The sequence below is a fragment of the Patella vulgata genome, chromosome 2 (genome assembly GCF_932274485.2).
Source record: "Patella vulgata chromosome 2, xgPatVulg1.2, whole genome shotgun sequence".
NCBI classification, from domain to species: domain Eukaryota; kingdom Metazoa; phylum Mollusca; class Gastropoda; family Patellidae; genus Patella; species Patella vulgata.
The window spans coordinates 12,187,432-12,210,045 of NC_065880.2; the positions used below are offsets into that span (position 1 = coordinate 12,187,432).

General features: G+C 34.7%; 3 protein-coding genes across 3 annotated transcripts in view; 2 read left to right on the top strand and 1 right to left on the bottom strand.

Annotated features, from left to right (window-relative positions):
* The window catches only part of LOC126812050 (cyclin-dependent kinase-like 4), a 50,443-nt gene extending 49,558 nt beyond the window's left edge, over positions 1–885 (top strand). Inside the window, exon 2 of the transcript XR_008785986.1 lies at positions 858–885. The gene's annotated coding sequence lies outside the window, so the exon portion shown is untranslated. The remainder of the gene's footprint in view (positions 1–857) is intronic.
* On the top strand, positions 1–10,012 carry LOC126810633 (lebercilin). Its single transcript, XM_050535814.2, has 5 exons — positions 1–139; positions 2,331–2,582; positions 7,017–7,543; positions 8,774–8,915; positions 9,996–10,012. Exons 2-5 carry the CDS (start codon positions 2,462–2,464, stop codon positions 10,010–10,012), a joined length of 807 nt encoding a protein of 268 aa, XP_050391771.1. The 5' UTR covers positions 1–139; positions 2,331–2,461.
* Positions 10,013–15,099: 5,087 nt separating this feature from the next.
* Positions 15,100–21,415, bottom strand: LOC126812061 (guided entry of tail-anchored proteins factor 1). The gene is made up of 5 exons (XM_050538236.2): positions 21,272–21,415; positions 20,194–20,359; positions 19,339–19,406; positions 18,260–18,374; positions 15,100–15,556 (listed from the first exon to the last, which is right to left on the bottom strand). The coding sequence occupies exons 1-5, from the start codon at positions 21,350–21,352 to the stop codon at positions 15,471–15,473; spliced, it is 516 nt and encodes a 171-aa protein (XP_050394193.1). The 5' UTR covers positions 21,353–21,415; the 3' UTR covers positions 15,100–15,470.
* Between the last annotated feature and the right edge of the window lie 1,199 nt (positions 21,416–22,614).

Consider the following 22,614-nt stretch of genomic DNA (forward strand, 5'->3'; position numbering starts at 1 on the left):
CCACTTTGTGTGCAGTTGGTGGTGTTGCTGGGCAGATAAACAAAATAGTTTACTTTCAATAAATATTGGTTTTATAAATTTTACGACTTGAAGACAGGCTGCGTTTCACGGAAAAGATGAGTTCGCGTACTCGAATAAGGTAACGAATATTCTTGATACTATTACATTTGATACGACCCTCCTGTGCATGCCCATAAATGATATTTGCGAGTGTATTTTATTTACCGCGCCGTATTGAGTCTGGACAGGTTTTTCGTTTGGAATTGGATGCAATGCATACTTTGATGAACGTTGACAGTTTGAGTGTCAATATATTTATGTTTTTTAAAATTTTAATGCTATTCGATCATTAGCCTACCCAACTGTATGTGGCCATTGAAGATATTTTCACACAAACCATAGATCAACCTGCATGATCCCCACTTATGTTTAATACTAAAGTAACCGGTAATTATTATTTAGAGACTAGGCCTAGCCTATAGGTATATACTAGATAATAGGGCCTATAAAATAGTTTATAACATATGATAACTTTATAAGTAGATTACGAAATAATGTGTAGATTTTTAAATAGACAAGAAATTCTAGCACCAAATCAAACATTTAAATAGCGTAATAAATCTAATAGTCTGTGTCAGTGTGTTTCATTAGTAAAGAGAAATCAATTCTTGTCTTCAATTTTCAATAGATGGTATTAGTAAAAGTATTAGAGAATTAGAATTGAGATTATTGTGAAAGCATGAGATGGACAAACACAGTATTAGTACGGCAGTAGCCTAACTGGAAATTTATCACACAAACCCATGCACAAATAACGAGTCAAGGCAAACTGGTTATGTACTGAGTCAAACCGTGAGGTTAAAGATACATTATGGGAGATTAGATAACGAGTTGGCAGTTCTCACTATAATAGTTAAAAACTACATTATGTAAAGGCAACTTGCTGAAAATTTCACACAAATTGATCCACTATGAACCGAGATCTAAGAGGATGAAAGTTCCGCTTAGCCTCGATCATCATTACTGAAGTCGATAAGACAAAACTAATAGTCTTGATTATCCATTTAATCATTAATCACGAAGGAAAGTTTTGCAGCAAATCGGACTGTAATCCAACAAATATCGCAGGCAATGTCTAATTAATAGTTTTTATAACATTTCAGGCCTAAAGAAAGACCTACAATAGGCCGATTTTGCTCTTGCATAATGTATGTTTAATTGTCACTGATATGTTGCAGCTTGACTTCTTGAATCTTATTGGTATACATGTTTTTGCACCATATATTATCACTATCAGTCCTACTAGTGTAAGAGCATGTAGTTTCATACTTGAATGAGTGAAACTGCATGATCAATAACTTATTGATGGTTCACTTTCAGTGTTTTCTTATGATACCTACTTTTATGACAGTCGAGAATTTAATGAACCCATTTTATAATTGATATTAAGGCCATTAATTTTGTGAAATGCCTTTTATTTTGACAAAAGGGAGGCTACTCTTGTTTTCAATAATTTACCTTTTTCTGGTCATTATTTTTCTCTTTGAAAGTCTTTAAGTGGTTTACATTTAGATCTTCTCTCCATTTGTTCGAAAGCACATCTTTTGAAAAACGTGTCTCTTGGTGAGATTATGATCACAAGCGGCTTCCCCTTTGAATAGGAACACCCATCTCTAATTCAAGTCTATGCCATAAAACTGTATAAAAACAACTAACATGGTTGTTTGTTTCAACATTTTTTGACAATGCATTAACATCTGAATTTAGTTAAAATGACACAAACTTTGTTATAAAATATACCTTTAATGATATCAACTCATGTTATCGATGAACTAATACAATTTGCCCAGGGCAAGTTACATGTATAATCTTAATCTTATGCAATTTAATTTTGGCTTTGAAAGATTAAGTTGAAGTCAGTTGTTTGTTAATTTTAGTTTAATTATTGGTAGCTGGTGGAATACAAAATGGTTATCTCATCATCACTGGCTTTATCTATGGACTTAAAATTGTTATCCCACAAAACAGATCAACACATTAAATCCAATATTTTATTCTTGACCCAAATCATTGGCCTTTCATCTTCATCCTATTTTTTCTCATTCAAATATATAGCAAATGAGCCCTTTTGCCCAAACCTTGGAATTATTTCATCACCACATCATATGTTTGTGGTTAGATTTAAATGGTGTTGTTAGAAAGTCCAATTATCTTGAGAACGGTTATTTTGTTACCAAATTGTCCAATAAAATTTTAAAATCAACTTTTATCGTATAATGCATTTTATTAATTTTTTCAACAATTGATGTAAATTTTACTATATTTTTAAGGTCAACAATTCCACTATGAACCATCCTGTAACCAAGTGCTCTACATCTTCAAATATTTATGACAGTAAATATCATCTATCTTTATATACAAGAAATATTTGAATTTGACCTTTTTTGAGAACAGCGTGAAAATGGCTGATCGTTCTGATTATAGTGAGGATGATGATTGCAGCAGATATAGTGATGATTTTGTAAGTGAAGATGATATTGTCTCCATCAAACAACCAACTAAATCACAGCCTCCCAAGAAATGTAAGTTTTATAGAACAAAATAATATGATGAATCTATAAGCTTACACCAAAGCAATGTGAAATATCAAATAAGTAATATCTAAAAGATAGGTTGATAAACTTTATGAAGAGTTAGACGTACAACACTTTCTGAGGTAAAAATCACAGAAAAAGACGCGGACAGTGGATAATCCGAGAATTTAATTACGATTCAATATTTGTAATAAATAGTCAGGGATTTAAGACAACATCGTCTTGTGTATGCAATGAATTCTCCTCCGACTTCGCACCCGTAAGTCACGAGACACAAACATGACCTCTTTTGATCAATTTCTTATAGCAAGGGTATTCCTTGACAATTACAATGTTTTGAGAAGGATTTGAAGCAAATTTATGATAAATTGATTAGTTTGAATATGTTTTTAGGCCAAATATATCATCAAATCACCCAGTTTGTACACAGGAATGTATCTTTAAATGTGTTATTGCATCTTTACAGACGCATGTTATAGACGTCTCATTGCATCATTTTAGTGCAATAGGAATTCCTTGTATTTTGAAAGATGAATCTCTAATAGGAATTTTCATCCTACTAATTCCGTTCAGTGTTCACAATTATATAATTGAATTGAAATTTCATCGATCTATGCTGCTCACTGTTTTAAATCGAATTGAATCCAAGCCTGGAGGTTATCCAGCATTGGTATTTCAATTTGTTAATTAACTATTAAATAATCAATCTAAGTACATTAGGGTGGATTATTATATAATTAAGCTGTGAGAGATTTGATATTTTAGTGAAAATGCAAAATACAGACACTATCCAGCATGTGCATTTCAATGAAATACATCACATCGGTCCAATATTGCAACTAGTAGTACGCTTGGCACATTTCAAATAATAGTACGCCAACATCAAAGGCGACAAAGGATGACTTCACATCAATTATTATTGCACTCATTGCCTGCGCTACCATATATAAATATGTGTTTGAGAGTTTTGTTCATTAAAAAACATAGAAATAAATATTGCTGATTCATTAATACCGATAGAATTAATAACCTACACTCTCTATATAAATATTCTTCTATGATGATTGATGTAAATCACTGTCTACATATTGATTATAATCTTTAAATGACATTTAGCGATTGGGAAATACATTAACAGAACACAGTTTTTATGGGAAACAATCACTGGTTTTATTCTAAAAGCACAACGTTTCGACAAGTATCCTAAAAGCACAACGTTTCGACAAGTATCCTAAAAGCACAACGTTTCGACAAGTATCCTAAAAGCACGACGTTTCGACAAGTATCCTACTTGTCGAAATGTGCTTTTAGAATAAACCAGTGATTATTTCCCATAAAATAGTGTTCTGTTACTTATTGATTTATGTACCACCAGTATTTAAACAATAGTTAAATGGTTGTTAATGAAGCCCATTCATTTCTGGTTGTTTTTATTTCTAACCTTGAGTTGACCTTCAAAGATTATTGATCATTGATCTGCCGTTTTGTTCAAACTGATTATCAGCCATAAAAAAAAAAAACGAAAACATTACCACTAATCCTTTTAGTTATGAAGACTTCTAAACACCATTGTTAGTAAAAGTACAATTATATTCATTGTAAATTATATATACTCTTTAAAGCCATTGCTGGGAGTGACAGTGGCTCGGTCATACTGGTCAGCAGTGAATATTCCCTAGGCCACTACAATCACAGAAAGGGATGACATCGGCTTGGGTGGGGGTGGGGGGTGGGGGGGGGGGTAATTAGCTTGAAACATTAACTTTTTTTTCTTCTGCAAATTAAATTCTAGAACATTTGTGTGAAGTAATAGAAAAATAAAGGTGTTTGAAATATATCTGGTTAAAAAATATTACCTACATGCATGTAGTGTGAATGGATATACCAAATGAGTAAAGGGCACCATTCTGCCCAGACCAGTTCACATTATGTAAACATTGCACATGCTATCGAGACAAAGATTGATGCCATGTGATGTGACGTCACACGTAGAATGCATTATAAACTTTCTAACTAGTTGACCAACTTTTTGGGTCCTAAATTGACGATTTTAGTTGAAAACACTAATTGTATTTCAAGAATTCTGAGAAGTATATATTCTGTTTTCATTTAATAAAATTGAAAAGGTTTAATTAGTCTTTTTGTGTAGGACCACATTACAAAACAGTATGCTAATTGTTGGATATGACAACCATTTAGGGCAGAGATCTATTCTTGAAATGAAATGAAATGAAATGAAATGGGCTTTAACGTCCTACTTTTCTGCTCCTAAACTGGGCTATTGAAGACAGGCATACACCATACAGTGTGCTATGAGGGAAATTTTGCCCGTGCAGCGGCGCTACAGCCTACTCTTATATCGAATTCCAACTGCAAGGGGATCCTTTACATTTCACGCCATCTGAGCGACTAGACAGCTGTCCTTGTCAGGCCCTCCGTCCTGCATCACTGACAAGGGGAAACCACGTCGGAAAATCTGGATGAACTTTCTCGGCCAATGCAGGGATCGAACACCCGACCTCCAGGCTAGCGAGCCAGCGTCTTACCCACTTAGCCACGTGATCCCCATCTATTCTCGAAGTAGAGTAGATAGTTCTCTGTGTGTAGAATATACTTGAATGATGATAAGCAACTTTAATATACGAACAAAATTAGTCACTTTCTCCTTGGATAACCAGGTCTTCATAGCTACTCTTATCTTTTATATCAACTTATATATATATAATTAGTGTTCTTACCTACAGAAAATCAATGAGATTTTCTTGGAATACGTCCAAATTAATTTGTCTTTTAATTAATTAATAGATAAGTCGAGTTGTCAACTAAAAACAAAGTAATGTCATCATCAGTCAATACAAATAGTTCGTTAAAAGCTGGTAGCAGGAGTTATTTGAAATTTCTTTAGATCTGATAATCGTTTTTGAAGGCAATATCTGAGTCTGACCCTAAATAAAAAAATTTCTTGGAATTTATAAAAGTCACATTATATTATAATTAATGAATTGGCATTTCTGTAATCTAATCTTTTGATTGAGTATATATCATACATGCAATACTGTGATGAAGTAAAACAATTTATGAATTTTGTTTGAAAAGTTAAATTATCTTCAAAGAGAGCATTCTTATTATCTGTGTGTAAAACAATAAGATAAATCTGCTTTATTCTAAAGAAAAAAAATCCAACATTTATATCATGATTTAGTCATTATTGAATTGTTTAGACTACATGTAACTTACAGAATCTCAACAAATTCCCCAAATCACCAGGGGCTCTCACAAGCTTATGTACCGCCCCAGGGCAAAAGTTTCAGTGACGCCCCGACCCTTACATTCTGTAACTGCTTTCTTCAATGCCAGAGCTCAGTTGATTTTTTATGATGCAAGAAATTTGTTAAAATTCAAGTTTTTATTAAGAATATTCTTACAAAATGAATATTTCTGGTCCTTCCCCCCCCATCCCCCCATGTGGGGCGCTGCAAATCACAGCCAATTACAAACAGAATGAGGAAATATAGCGAGCTAATCATAAAACAGTTCAATCATCTGTGACAGTAAACTGACAGTTGCAATTTAAGTGATCAAGTTACATAATATCTTAATCAGATTTGACAACTTACATGTAATTATAATGTTTAAGAAAGATCATTTTATAAAATAAATTGTTACTGTCAAACCTAAAAAAATAATCATCTGATTAGATAGATTAGATTAATAAATGGATTATTCTCTTATTAATGCTCTAACTATTTGGTTTTAATTTTAATATGATTTGAAGATCAGTGGCTAAGCAACATTAATTAAGTACAATTTTCGTGGACAGAGTTACGGTATGGTTGACAGGTTGAATCAGTGCTTCTTATCACCAGTTATTTCTTCTATTACTAAGTTCATAACATTTCAAATTTATTGAAATTTAATTCTGGTTGATTAGCCTACTTTATAACTTTTCTAATGGTCATTTTATTTTCCTAGACATTTGAAATTACCATTAGCTCCAAGCCATTGAATATGATCCATGATCATCAAAATAAAAAAAAAATATTAAATTTTGAAAAACAGTGTGCTTTGCAAGATTTATTGTTTCAAATTATAAGTATAAACTTTGAAGGTCTGTTTTTTTTTTCGTTTTTTTTTACTTAAGACATAATTAATTTTGTAATTCAAATTTTTCGTATGTACCGGTAATTAGGCGAATCTGGACTGAATTCATATTGTTTTTTTTTTTTTATGACATTAAACTGAACAAGATGTAGGCATTGTTTTAGGTGTACTAAAACTTTAAATTCAGTGTTTGAGTAGAAATGTTATATTTTACTCTTTTTGTAATAGATCTTTTTATGTAATTTCAGAACCGCTACAGAATTCAAAATAATTATGATATATTTTAGTCTTTTTATAATAGATTTTTTAATGTAATTTCAGCAAGTCCTTACACAATAAAAACCAGAGGTAGAGGCCGAGGGAGAGGAAGAGGGCGAACTAGTCAAAGTATGAAACAAGACGTACACAGATCCGGTAATAGTTCAGTAGCTATGAGAATGATGTCTGCCAGCAGAATAAAACAAAATGAATTCAGAAATCAGCTGGAAGAGCAGAAAGCTCAAATCCAACAACTACTATCTGAAAATAAAACTTTAAAGAAAATGCAATTTCGTCACGAAAAAGCTTTAGGAAAATTTGAAGAAAAAGAAAGTGAGCTTCCGCAGTTATTGACTAAACATAGTAACGAAGTGCGTGCTTTACGAGAACAGAATCGAAGAATGAAAGAGAAATATGAAAAGGCTGATCGTTATTTACGCGATGCAGAAGATGATTTAGATGTATATAAAGTCAGATTAAAAAAATATAAAAAATTGTGTGAGAGTAAAGGATTGCCCGAACGAGATGAGTTAAATAGAAAACTACAGCAAGCAGAAATAGATCTAGAAGAAAAGGACTCTAAAATCAAAGTAAGTTTATTGTGTTTAACAGATGTTACTCTTCAATTTTGCAATCATCATAAGCAGTGTTATTAATCCATTTTGAAACGAACCGGACAGAATTTCAAATGAGGTCCAGGTAGAAAATAGGCTATTTATAAGCTTCCATTCCCTTTGATATAACCTGACTTAAACAAAAATAATTCTTGGTAATTTGTTTTAACAGATATAACTCTTCAATAATCATAACTTAAGTATCTTTTCAAAATTGAAAGCTGTTGTTCTTACTTATTTTGTTATCCATAAAAGTGTGTTTTTGAGTTGTTCTTACTTAACGTTCTACTCTCCTGAAGATTATATGCTATAAAGCTATTTGTTATTAGATTTTTTAAGAAAAGGGGTGGGGGGTGTCAAAAAATTAGAGCAAAGCTAGAAATAATGGGCCAGGTCTAGTGATAAGAGGATACAAGAGGGTGGGGGGAGGGGAGTAAAGCCCAGTGAAGTGCAAGGAATTTGGAAATACTACTATTAATAAATCCAAGAGTACAAGAACACATAAAAGAATAGAGTGGGCGCATGCACATCTGCCACTGGAGAGAACATATATAGGCTTTTGCCTGTTGTTCAATCAATCTAATTAAAATATAGATCTATATTTCGTTTCGTTTTTTATACTTTCAATGGCCTACACAACATGTAGATCTAACAAGTTATTCTATGACGTCAGGTACCAAGCAAACGACATTTGACCCGATTACGTCAGTCATTCGATTAACCAATTAGCGACCGCCATGTATTTTTTATCTACTTTTGCTTTGTTTTGATTTCTATTGCCGGTAATGTCTACCCACAGTTCCGCGCAAAAAAGGTCAAACGCTCGATTCGACAGACCATTTGATTGGCTGACCCCTCATTTCAAGCAGAACACGAGTTACATAACAATGCTTCCCGATCCTAGTGTAGTAAAGACAAGTAAAATCGAAATTTTGAACTATAAAAACGAAACGAAATTGGATCTGTGTTTTAATCAGATTGTTGTTCAATCCAATTCAGCTTATTGAATAAAATATTTTTAATACTCCATCTACCATCTGCTGTAATGGTGAAATTTTATAAACTTAAACAAATAGCAGTAGGCTATGGCTTAAAAGAACAAGATTAAGTTTTATTGACCATTGCCTATATATAGAGTTTAATTGATCTGAATTTGGAAAAGATAGATTTGTATCACTTTTTATCCCATCAATATAATTTTTGCAGGAATTAGAGCGTCACATTGAAAAACTGAATAAAAACCATAGGCATGAATTAGGGATAGAGATGGCCCACCACAGAGAGACCAAAAAACACTTAAGAGAGATGGAAGATAAACAAAATCATGTGAAAGAAATGTTACGGGTAAGTAATGGAATAAAATATTTACTGTGATTTAGCTTGTGGCCGCCAGTTACACAGTTAATCCTCTTTAAATTGCTTAAATTATAATTTTTAGATACTTCAGTTAAAAACTTAATTGAAGAATTGGTTTTATCTTTTTTTTCACTTGTGGCGAAATGAGGATTAAATTGCTTTTTCGTTGCATTTTCAGTACTGGGAAATCAGTGGCGTTTCTTTAAGTTTTTTTTAAGTTGGAACTGTATATCTTTATATTTCATGTATTGTTTCTGAAAGATGTGTTGATTATAACAATATGCTGGAGTCTAAAACAACAATAAGAGTTATGTCCCTTTATTATCGGTAAAAATGTTCAATAAGAAAAAATTTGAAATCCCAACAGTGTTCTACACATTTGAAAAAAATAATTTAATTTGATTAATATTTGTAATTGTTTCAGGAAAAAGAAAAAGAGTTAGAAATCAAAAATATTTATAGCAATAGAATTATGAAACCCCCGCATAAACTACCTGCCTCATATAATGGTACACCACACCACACACCTCCACTAGCTAGGAAAAAACGTAATCCATCTCTCACGGATCTCTCATCTCGTGATAAGGTCAAATTATACGAAGCTAAACGAAGAGAAGAAGAAAAACAGAAGTTAGAGGTTTGTAACAAAGAAAAGTTTAGCCTAATTATTGCAGCCACAATAAATTTTTAGTTGTTTTCTCTTTTCTAAATGTGTGCTTTGCAGTCTTTAACGGAGAAGTTTATATAGGAAGATCAAGCACCAAAATGTTTTAATGCATGCACGTTGGATCATAAGGTCTGTCATTGAGTCAAGTGGCGTGGTTTCGATTCCCAGCTTGTACATGACAAGGAGTAGGATTTCCTCCCACTGCTACAGACCCCTACGCACAAGCGAATTATTGAAATAAAATTGAACAATCTGTTAGTCCCGAAATGACCTAGTTTGTATCGAGTGGACATTAAACCCCATTTCTCTCTCTCTCATTAGCCCAGTCGGCACAGAATGGTAGGATGTTAAACCCCATTTTGCTTAAAATTTTCATAACTCAATTTGTTTTTCATATATTTTCAGTCACCAAGAAGATTTAAAAAATCCAAAGAAATCTGGAATCAAGAAGAGAGATTGTCAGCTAGTTATGACAGAGATCAAAATACACAGTTTATTTCTATTGATAAAGAGAGGGAAGAACAACAGGCCGACTCTTGGCTGACTAGAGAACGAGAAAACTTAGAACAAGAGAGGAAGGAAAATGAACGATTGGATAGAGAGGAGAGAAAAAGACTTGAAGAGGAAAGAAAAAGACTTGATGAAGAAATGCGACTAGAAAGAGAACGAATGAAGAGGGAGTCGGAAGAAATAAAGAAATTGGAAAAAGAAAGAGAGGAACGGTTACGTGAAGATGAGGAAAGGAAACAAAAAACTGAGAAAGAACGTGAAGCCAGAGAAAAGGAAAAACGAGAACGGGAACGTAGAGAACGTGAGGAGTGGGAGAGGGAAGAAACAAAAAGACGGCAAGATGAAGCAGAAAGACTTGCCGAAGAAGAAAGAGAAAGGATGAAAAATGATCCGGTGCAGATAGCAGAAAAAAAGAGAAAAGAAATTTTGTTAGCCAGGATGAATGTGATAGATAAGGAGAAAAAGAAAGAAAGAGAAGCCAGTCCACTGGAGCCATCTTCTTCTAATAAACAACAAGCCACATTTATTGGCACAAGTACGGAAAAACAAAATGGCATACAGAGCTATTCTAGATCACCTGGTTTAGAAAGTAACGCATCTACAAAAAGTGCTTATAGTTTTACTAAACCAGTTGAGAACATGCATCATGGATTGCCATCCCATGAAGATGTAACTTTGCCTTATCTGGAACGTCAGAAAAAATTGAAAACCGAGAAGGAGGATATAGAGCTAGGTGGTTATCAACCATCATTTTCACGGAAAATGAGCACCCCCACCAACAAATCACCCACAAATAAAAATGCGATAGTTTTCAATGAGGATTTCCGCCGATCATCCAAACCATCGAATTCTGATAAAAAAGCTAAGTTAATGAGTGATCTTTTTGGGAAGAAAACTGAGGACACCTCTTCTACAGATGACCTGTTTGGTTCACCTAAAAAATCACCCAAAAAATCGGGTTTTCCTTGGGACGAGCAGCCAAAGTCGAATGGCACCACAGTTCCCCCGAAACGTGAAACAAGCGCTTTATTTGCTGGTGGCTCAGCATTGGTAGATGACGATAATAATGCTTTATCGGATAAATCTAAACTTTTACCTCGTCGAATACGGCAGCCAGTAACAACCACATTTAGTTCTAAGCCTGCAGTGTCGGCCATTGATAATTTGGATGATGATATCGAAGAAGTTATGTTATAGTGGATAAACTATTTTTTTTTATATACATGTCAATTATTTTCTATTAAATAACATTTTGTAAGAATCTTAAACTGTGCACTATCAGGAATATATTGGGAGTATAACCCAGTACATGGAAGCAGTGATTATTAAATCCTAGGACTAACCGTTTTTAAAATGGCTGGAACCTTGATAGAATTTCATGTTTTCTAACCTTGTGTACAGAGAGGAAAATAATGTGCTGATTATAGTGTATAAACTTGTTTATGACTTCAAGTGAGTTAATTAATATCAGTGCAAATTTACTTCTACTTTCATTTTCTTCATCATTCCTATTACTAACTGGTATGCGGGGGGGCGGATGGCCGAATGGACAGCACGTGCGCGTTGTCATAAGATCTGTCATTGAGTCAACTGACATGGCTTCGATTCCCCGGTTGTACATAACAAGAAGTTAGGTTGCCTGTCCAGCCCTGTTGTTATGGATTGCATATATGTGAAAGCATTTGGTTTGCTTGTCCGTCCAGTTTCCTGCTAATCTTAATAAAGAATAATCCGTCCATGTTGTTCTAGTTTTATCGTCATATCTAACAGTTATATACACTACCGTACATTATTAGCCAAAATGAATTCAAGCAATAATAAGAATTTGAAACACATATATTGATTTAAAACATTGATACCAAATAAATTAAGTTATATTTATCTATTATCTTACTTTAACATAATGTATATACACTCAACACATAACTATTTAACATAACTTTTAACATAAAGCCTTAATTTATTTCATTTAATGATTTTAAATGCTCTAGTGATGTGTGAGTCATTTGTATTTTACGTCCGCTTCCACCGAGGTGATGTCGCAGACAAGGCTCTAGTGATAATTACATTACGTTTATATCAACTTTTCACAATCAAAAATTCTCATTATGTGTCTCAATGAAATCTTATCTTGATGTTTTATATTCCCAATTAATTTATCTTTTAATTGTTTTTATGTTAATCGTGTCATATTTTGTTGTGTTGTTATCTGGAAGATAATGTGTATTAAGATCTGTGATATATTTTTATATTCAAGGATGCATAATTTATTTTGTAATCACTCTTTATATTTGAACACACAACAAAGTAATACTTTTTATATCTTATGTAATATTTATTTGTATTGTTTATGTGTACGGTACTTCTTTGTAAATGCATTTGACCAAACTTTAAAAAACAGTTGTACATCTTGTTAAATTTTTTCACCGGTTTACGGTAGCATGGATTATTTCTTTTTCATGATGTACAAGTTATTTATGGTGGAAAATTATGTGAATTGGACATGTGTACATTTGACTATGTTCAGAATTAGCTTTAAATATTAAAGTACTGGTATGCTATTGGTATATGCTCCAGTGCGCAAACTGATGATTTAACATCAAGCCCCTTTCTTTAAATGAAATGTTATTTTAAATATCATGTAAATTAATGTAACTTTTGACATTGGTTGGTCGTTATTCATATAATTTGATTTGATAATGTGCAAGCCTAGAATTTCTTTATAAGAACAAGCAAACATTGTTCTCCGTTAATTAAGTCCCAGAGCAAAATTTATTATCACAACCGTTCTTCCATACTTATCAACATAATGGGAACATGTTTGTGCCGTGTCCAATGCACGATATTAGTTATTGAGTAGAGCCATGTCAATCTGCAATATAAATATCCGTCCTGTATTTGATGTTTTGTGAAGATTGTTATTATATAAATGGTTATGCAAGCCAGATCAAGTGTCATATCGATCATATATTAATCAACTTTACATATTAAATCTCATACTACACTCTATTTGTCTGTTTTATATATGACGGAGTACAAATGAACAAAAGGTACTTGAAAAGATGTGACTAATAGAATCAGTGGTAAATACCACTGCCTTGGAAACATTATGGCTCATAATTTGAAAACGTAGTGGATGGCCGAATGGTTAGTGCATGTGCGTTGTATCACATGGTCTGTCAGTTAACTGTTGTGATTTCGATTCCCCGGTTGTACGTGACAAGGAGTAGGGTTGCTTGTCCAACCTCGTGGGTTTTCTCCGGGTCCTCCCACTGCTAAAGACACCGACTTGGAAGCGAATTAAATAAAATTGAACCATATGTTAGTCCTGAAACAACCTAGTTTGTGTCAAGTGGACATTTAACCCCATCTCTCTCTCTCATCCGAGCAGTCGGCAAGGAGTGTCCTATATTTCTTATTTTGAACTAAATAGGAACCTTTACAAGGACATTAAAAATTAATCAAGAGTACCAACCGAATCTTAAGTAATTATCAGAAATAATTAAAATTTGATGGACTTCTACTTCGGCCTGATGCTAAAATTTATTATACAAATCAGAAGGCTTCTAGTCTCGTGAACATCACTATTTCAAATCGATAGGAAAAATATTTTCGACATATGTCCACATGATTTAAAAAAGTGCAATGTCTCTGAAAGTAATTCTAGGTTTCTTCATCTGAAAAATAAACACTGTTTATTATTATAATGGCACTCGAAAGATAACATTATCTTGAGCATTCCACAAGTTTTTAAATTGATCAAGGGCAAAAATAACTCTAAAAGTATTTATCCTTTGACTTCTTCATCTCAACCTAACAGTGTGTATAAATTGTGTGTCAATCAGATGATAACTTAAGTCTCTTTGAAAACTACAAGATTTTTCAGAGTGGTCAAGGGCCATAACTCTGTCAGTTATTATCGAAAATCGTTGACTCAGACTTTAAATTCTGACTGTATAAAGACTATCGGATGGTAACTTTAGCCGCTAGACAGGGATGATGACAAAACATGACCACATTTTAATGTGGGCGTATAAAAATGGAGGATCCATGGGGTTTGTGTCTTGTAGGGTTATCCTAGAGCTGTACCATCGCCTTTGTTCACCTTGTTAAATATTCTAGAGCTAAAGCCATTGTTTTCTTTGTGAAATCTTGTGAAAGCTCTAGTGGAAACAGTTGAAATCAAACCTGCTGGAAATGTATGCATTGTTCTGATTAGTGAAGCGAAGAAGCCTATCAACATCCCATGTTCCTGAAGCACAACATGAATTTTTATACGTCCCATATTGCCGTCACCCCTGTGTATGTGTGTGTGTTAGTGTGGCCTACAGGCTGCAATTCTTAAGTGATCATCTTGAAACTTTACATACTTATTCCTTATACCCTAAGGATGATCCCTATTTGCTTCTTATAACTCTGTATTAGATGACCTTTATAAGTTCAAGTATGATGTCACGGGGCATCCATCATTGGCTCTATGGCACGTGCATTGTTTACATAAGACGTTGCATTAACTGGTTCAGGCAGAATGATGCCTTTTACTCATTTTATATACCCATTTACACTAAATAGGTAATATTTTTTTTATCTAGATATACTTCAATCACCTTTATTTATTTTTCTAATACTTCAAAAAAAAATAATGTTTTAGAATTTAATTTGCCATTGAAAAAAGTTAATTTCACGAGCTCATTAACCCCTCTCAGTGATTGTAGCAGCCTAGCGAATATTTACTGCTGATCAGTGTCATTAAATATGCATAAAGAATACTCATCAACTATTATCATTGTAAAAAATGTTTTTAATTTACAATAATTTACAATTAAGATAATATAATTAAAATATCTATAAATATCTAATATGTTTAATTCAATGGACAGTTCAATATGAAGTATGTACGATAATCAAATATGAAGATAGAACACAGGGACTGGAATCCTGTTTCTTTTTCACATGTTGCTGAACACTCTCCTATTGTGGTTTGTTCGTCATATTGACACAAATGCTCCCTCTCCCCCTAAAAGGTATTATGCTCAAATTGGCAGCACAATAAGTCACATTACCAACCTGGAAAACAGGAACAAAAACTGTTCCAAGGTAAAGGTACTGAACGACAAGTGAATTAATAACGAATTCGGAAATATTTTCAATTAATGTTCATTATGAAAACACCACCAATATTCTACACCACACCACATCATTAACAGGAATGTTGATATTTAATCACATTGTGAAAATAGGACATTTATTTTAAAACCAATATTTCTCCATTAACAACACACTTGGTTTTTCTATTATCAAGGCAAGAACCATCACTCTATTTAGTCTACCAACCACCAGTAAATAAAAACTTGTGGAAGAATAAATTTATCATCTGCTCAGTAGAGGTGACAGTCTTATAGCACGATATACAACTGTATTACATACTACAATCCAACAACCAATTCCAATACCTCCTACAATAAATAATACTTTAAATTTAAAACAACAATAAATGCAGATTATAGAATAACTTTAAATTTAAAACAACAATAAATGCAGATTATTGAATAACTTAAAATTTAAAAAAAAAAAAAATTCAGATTTTTGAATAAACGTAAAGGTGTTAAATTTGCCTATTTGGCCTCAAATGTAATATAAATTTATTTACATGCCCAGCCCATAATCATGACTTTAGACCTAAACTAAATCAGCCCATTGCAGGTCTTTCTTTTGGCCTCAAACGTTATATAAATTGCTAATTAGACATTTATTTACATAAGGCCATAATCAACTCTCTAGCTAGAACATAGGATGGTTGCGATTTTCAAAGGATTGAAACACAAGCCCATTTAAAAATTTAATTTGAAAATAGATAATCAAGACTTTATTATTGTTACAATGGTACTTGACAATTGAGACTATGTGAACATCGCAAGCCTGATAACTTTGCTCAGAAACGAGTAATTTGACTGAGATTTTTAATATATTCATTTTTCATTATCTATTTATGAACTATTATATACTATTCAAAAAAAGTAGGGGATATTTGATTTTGGGGGCATAATACTAAAATATGCAAATGACTACGAAAAAAGTCACTATAGAACCTAACAGAAGAAACATTTCCAGTTACATGTGACGCCCAAACGCACCAATAGCTACCGCATGGAATGCAGGTGATGCTTGGGATCATCATGGGGGTCCAACCCAAGATTTGCACGACTCTGACTTTGAATGTTACAGTCATTGTGGCATTGAATTCCAGGGTGGAAACATCAGTTTAATTGTTTTAGTGACCAGAAAACAAATTTTGATATGCGTCGGCTTACCCAAAATGAAAGGTTACGTGCCCTTGGCATGCTACAGATCGGCACAACACAGGCGGTTGTGGCGCGGACGATGAATGTTTCTCAGTCTGTCATAAGCAGGCTATGGTCCAGATACCGTGATACACAATCTGTACAGGACAGACCACGCTCAGGTCGACCAAGGGCGACAACTCAAGCCCAGGATCGATTTATCCGTACCTTGGCCTTGAGAAATCGTGTCATCACAGCAAATCAGATCAGCGCTCGTCTTCAAACAGACACTGGTGTGAGAGTGAGTGGCCAGACAATTCGGAATCGACTGCATAGGGGTCACCTTCGCGCCCGATGTCCTCGCGTGATCCCTTGTTTGAGAGATCATCACATTCAGGCAAGACGTCGTTGGTGTAGGGATCGTCAACACTGGGATAATCGACGCTGGAGCAATGTGATGTTTTCAGATGAGTCAAGGTTCACTGTTGATTTTTTGGACAGACGTAGGAGGGTGTGGCGTCGTCGAAACGAGCGCTTCCAAGACGTTAACGTCATCAGACATGATCGATTTGGGGGTGGTTCTGTTATGGTGTGGGGAGGCATCACTGTTGCTGGAAGAACGGCTTTACATGTTGTTGCAGGGCGTGTTACAGGCCAGTACTACCGGAACAACATCTTGGCAGTCCATGTTGTGCCGTTCGCACGACGTCATGGCCGCCGTTTCATCTTCCAGGATGACAACGCAAGATGTCACAGGGCCAGGATCGTTACAGGTTACCTCCAACAACAGAACATCACCACATTACCTTGGCCAGCACTGAGTCCCGACCTCTCCCCCATCGAGCATGTCTGGGACATGCTTGGACAGAGGTTACGTCAACGTCAACAACGACCTGCCAATGTCCAAGAACTTGCTGCTGCGTTGCAACAGGAATGGGACAATCTGGACCAAAATTACCTTAGACGTCTCATTAGGAGTATGCCACGTCGGATCAATGCTTGTTTGGCAAACAGAGGAGGATTTACCCGTTACTGACTTGGTTGTGATGCTGTGGTAACTTTGCTGTTTGACCCCGGGTATCATTTTACCCTTATAATGGTCAGTCTGTGCCTTACTTAGTCTAACGATCATTTGGAATAAATCGATGAATGTGAACTTCATTTCATTTTGTCATTTGTTTCTTCGTCAGTTTCATTAGGTGACTTTAATAACACTTAAAAATCAAATATCCCCTACTTTTTTTGAATAGTATAGTAAGAATAGACAAATCTTTATCTAAATATTACATAATGCATCTTTAAACATACATTATGCAAGAGCAGGAACAATATACTAAGCATTGCAGGAATATAGAGAAAAAAAAGAAGCAACTTGGGGCAATATTACCGAACATTAACATTTAACTATTTTAACAGGCCTTGTTTGATGGTAATTTGATACATCGATGTTTAAAGACCCAATCTGATTAAACAACAGATCCTATTTCGTTTAGTTTTTTTTTATAGTTCAAAACTTCATTTTATTTGTCTGTACTACACTAGGATCTGGAAGACTTGTTATATAACCTGCATTCTGAATGGTATGAGCCAATGAAACCATCTGTTAAGAAGACTTTTTGGCATGCGATGCATGGAACTGTGGGTAAACCACTAGAAACGTCAACGCTGATTGATTAATCAATGTCTGACGTCATAGGGTCAAAATCCATTCGTACAACCTCTGACGCGACCTTTTACTACAACCGGTCAGATTTTCATGTGGTGTAGGCCATCGAAAGTATAAAAAAACGAAATGAAATATAGATCTGTATTTTAATCAGATTGTTTAAAGACCTATAGATCTCCAATCTTATTGAAAAATATTTTAAAATCTATTACCTGGTTCTCCTGTTGGCATTGCAACAATTTTATTGAAGGGCGTAAACCATTCTGGTGGCATCATTAACAATGGTGTTGATCTATACATCAGTACCAAGGTTAACATGGTTATTCCCTGTAAAAATATCATAAAAATAATAAATATAACATGTAAAGTGAAGATTAATTTGGCTGCCATTTTGCTAAATTAAATGAAATGGGGGTTTAACGTCTTACTGTTCTGCTCCTATTCTGGACTAATGAAGACGAGTATACGCTATACAGTGTGCTGGACTTTTTGTTTAATTCAAGAACAACCCATGCAACGTTTCCCTATTAGAACAAATGAAATAAAATGAAATGGAGTTTAACAGTTCTGCTCCGACTGGGCTAATGGAGACAGGCATATGCCATACAGTGTGCTATGAGGGAAAGTTTGCCCGGACAGCGGCACTACAGCCTACTCTTATATCAAATTGCAACTGATAAGGGATCTTTTGTGCATGTCAATGTATACTGAGACCTCGTTTTTTCATCCCATCCAAATGACTAGACAGCTGTCCTTGTCAGGCCCTCCTTTCTGCACTACTGACAAGGGGAAACCACATAGGATAATCCCTATGAACTTTCTCGGCCAATCCAGGGATCGAACATGAGACCAGCATCTTACCCTCTTAGCCACCGAGGCTCCGCCATTTTATTAAAACACATTGACCCAAAAATGCTGAAAATCAGTGAAAAGAGATAAACTATTTCACTTTCTATCAAATGTTTTTTAGAAAAGGGATGTGGCACCCACTTCCATATAAACCAAACCCCCCCAAAATTTCATTTTATAAAGATCTCCTTCGATAGTCCAAACCACTATCATGTATTCAAAACTTTAATTAATATTCTATCTATAATATAATGTCATAATATATAATTTACATGCTGCACAAAAAGGGTGTTTTATGTAATAAAATATCTATCTATGAGTTCAGAACATGAAAGGGGGTGAAAAATGTCCATAATGTAATTGGATTGGCAACATAAACATACAATTTACCTCTTGTTATCACTGATTCTCTTACAGCAATGATATTAAAATTATTACTCACATGAAGTACATATATTGCTATTTTTACTCCTAACTTGACATATGCAACATTCTGTTGCCTTGGATCACCTGTCAAAACAAAACATAGTTTTCTATCAGTAAGAATCCTGGCATTAAAGATACATTATGTAAGATTTAGATAAAGAACTGACCATTCTTACTATAAAATAGCTCAAAAATAGATTATGTAAAATGAAAATATTGAAAATTTCATTCAAATTACTTCATTCTCAGCCAAGTTATCATTGTTTGTAGTTTTGATAAGATAAGATGTGCGCATTGTGGTAACCTGGGCACTGGTATATTCAAGACTTAGCTTGCTTTCCCATTTTTAAATTTTTAAATGGCGAACCGTTCTAATCAAGAGTTGAATGATTATGGTCTTGTTTTGTTAATAAATGTCCAATTAATAGTTTATATAACATTTCAGATTTAGCTCATGCATAATGTATGTTTAAGGACCAGTCCATAAAAGTTCCCACTTTGCAATTTTTCATATAGCTAAAGCAAGTAAAAATGGTTTTTTTTAAAAATAAACTTTTGCATTAACTCTGCCTCTAATCATTGGAAAATCAATAGGCTTTTAATGAACATCTAAAAACTGCTTGTATTGTATTTCCATTAGATGATAGGCTACAGTTAGCTACAAATGTGTACCGGTAACGCTAAACTGTGGCTGGAGTAAGGTGGAAGACATCAGTACTGGAACCATTTCTAGGCAACAAACAGTGTTCACAAGATTTTTCTGTCATTAATGGCATTAACAATGTACAGTAAGTATGGTAATTATCAGACATTGTGAGATTCAATAGGTGATTTTGTAATATATTATAATTTCTTATGTAACAGTAACAACCTTCTGATTTAATTTCCTGCAAACATTTATCAATCTTCCTCTGTAATTTCATGTATCGTGCAAATTCATCAGCCATACTTATTGAAGCTTGTTCACATTTTAAATCTTTCACTTGTGCTCGAAGATCTAATTCACTATCACTCAATTTAAACAGTCTTTTACAGAGCTAGAAAAAATAAAGGTTTAATTATTAAAATCCAAAAGTATTCTGTGAGAGAGAGAGAGAGAGAGAGAGAGAGAGACAAATGGGGTTTAAGGTCCACTCAACACAAACTAGGTCATTTTGGAACTAGGTCATGGTTCAATTTTATTTCAATAATTAGCTTGCGCGTAGGGGTCTTTGGGAGGAAACTGGAGGACCTGGAGAAAACCCACAAGGTTGAACAGGTGACCCTACTCCTTGTCACGTACCACCGGGGAATCAAAACCCCACCATTTGACTCAATGATAGACCGTATGATACAGCGCGCACGTGCTAACCATTCGCCAATCCAACCCCCCCTCAAAAGTATTCTGTAGTACAACTATTAACATTTTCTAAATCTCTTACGGACTTTACGGTACTTATTTAGTGATTCAAACCTATATAATTATAGCTTAGGTTATGTTTTCATTTTCAAGGCAAGTCGGGTTGGTATTAGTAGTATTACCTACTGTTGTGGGGGGTTGGATGGCCATATGGTTAGCACACGCACTGTATAATACGGTCTGTCATTGAGTCAACTGGGGGGGTTTGGATTCCCCGGTTGTATGTGACAAGGAGTAGGGTCGCCCGTCCAACCTTGTGGGTTTTCTCCTGGTCCTCCGGTTTCCTCCCACTGCTAAAGACCCCTATATGCGCAAGCAAATTATTGAAATAAAATTAAACCATGTTTGCCCCGAAATGACCTAGTTTGTGTCGAGTGGACGTTAAACCCCATTTCTCTCTCTCTCACCTACTGCCGTAATGATATTTAGGCAGGCTTATTAATATAATTTAAAGATAAACTCACTGATATACAGTGATAGAATGTGGTGGTATGGAGGCGAAAACGACAGTGACAACATTCAACAGGAGTAAATAACAAAATGAACTCACCACATTAGACAGAATATTTGAATAATTGGGAAGAGCGACTAAAAAAATTACAATAAGTAAAATAAATAGCATCAAAAACATGATTTGGATGTCGTTTTCAGTTTCAATAATCTAGATTGTCAACATGCCTACATTCGCAACTCTCCGGTTTTTCCTCGAAGAAGCCCGGTCACAGCTAAGTTGAACTGTGGACTTTCTTTTATTCGAAGCTTAAATTTTCAATAATTTTATTGTGCATACAAACAAGTAATGTCAGTGGAAGACACATTTTGGTATTCAGCCGTTTCTGTAGATTGATTTGTCACAGATTTCCCGTACAATCTAAGTCGAGCACCCCCGATACAACCGTACATTCAATTATGGCAAATCCAAAATCATCGATCATTTACCAACAAGCGCGAAGATATCCATGATTTTGTGTCAGACTTTTTGTTTAACCTTCTTATGGACCAACATAGAAACGAATTCACTTACCCAAGTTGACCAAAGTAACCTCCAGTTTTGTAAAAGCTATAAGTTTGGGCCAATCAGTAAGGCCCGTATAGCCAGCCCAAAAATGATGGGGGGGGGCAAGGCCTTCTGGTGGCGCCGGTACCTATACTTGATGATCCCTGGCGAACGGCACCGTGGATGCGCCTCTTTCTGGGAAAGGTCTAGGGGGCTCTTCCCCGCGAAAATATTGGAAGATTGGGTTTGCACCTGAGGAGAGAAACTATGAAAATTTCAATTTTGAAGCTGAATTTGCGATATTAGCGTATTATGATATTTTGATAAGAACATTATAAAAAATTGAAGGAACGGGCCTGTCAGTTAGTACTTCACTGTCGAAGTTTAACGATATACAATGTACATTCTTGTTACCAAGCCTTGTCCGCAAACCAAACAGAAGAATAATTCGACAACCTATAACTTTCCCGATGACCAGCAGTCGGTATCCGTAATAGTTCGACAGTAACAACATACTGTCTTTCTCAGTTTCTCCATTTATCCATGTGAATCTGTTTGTAGCTTTGCCAGACATTGGATTAACGGATCTATTGGATGTTTGAAATGTAAATTAAAATTAAATGCATAAACTAGCATTTTTTTTTCGCATCGCTACGCTCGGTACACTGATTATTTCATGTGTATAAAATAACACGGAATAAGATTCAAGCGACCCCTTTCTTTTGCCTCGCTGCGCTCCACAATATCTCTCTCTGTTCTTCATAAGGATTTGTTTGATTTGTCCGTATTGCAGAACGGATCGTCTGACAAGGAACATTATCTAGTAGTTCGGATGGCACAAAAACCGAGGTCACGTGTACTTGCGTGCACGTAAAAGCATCCCTAACTGTTGGAGT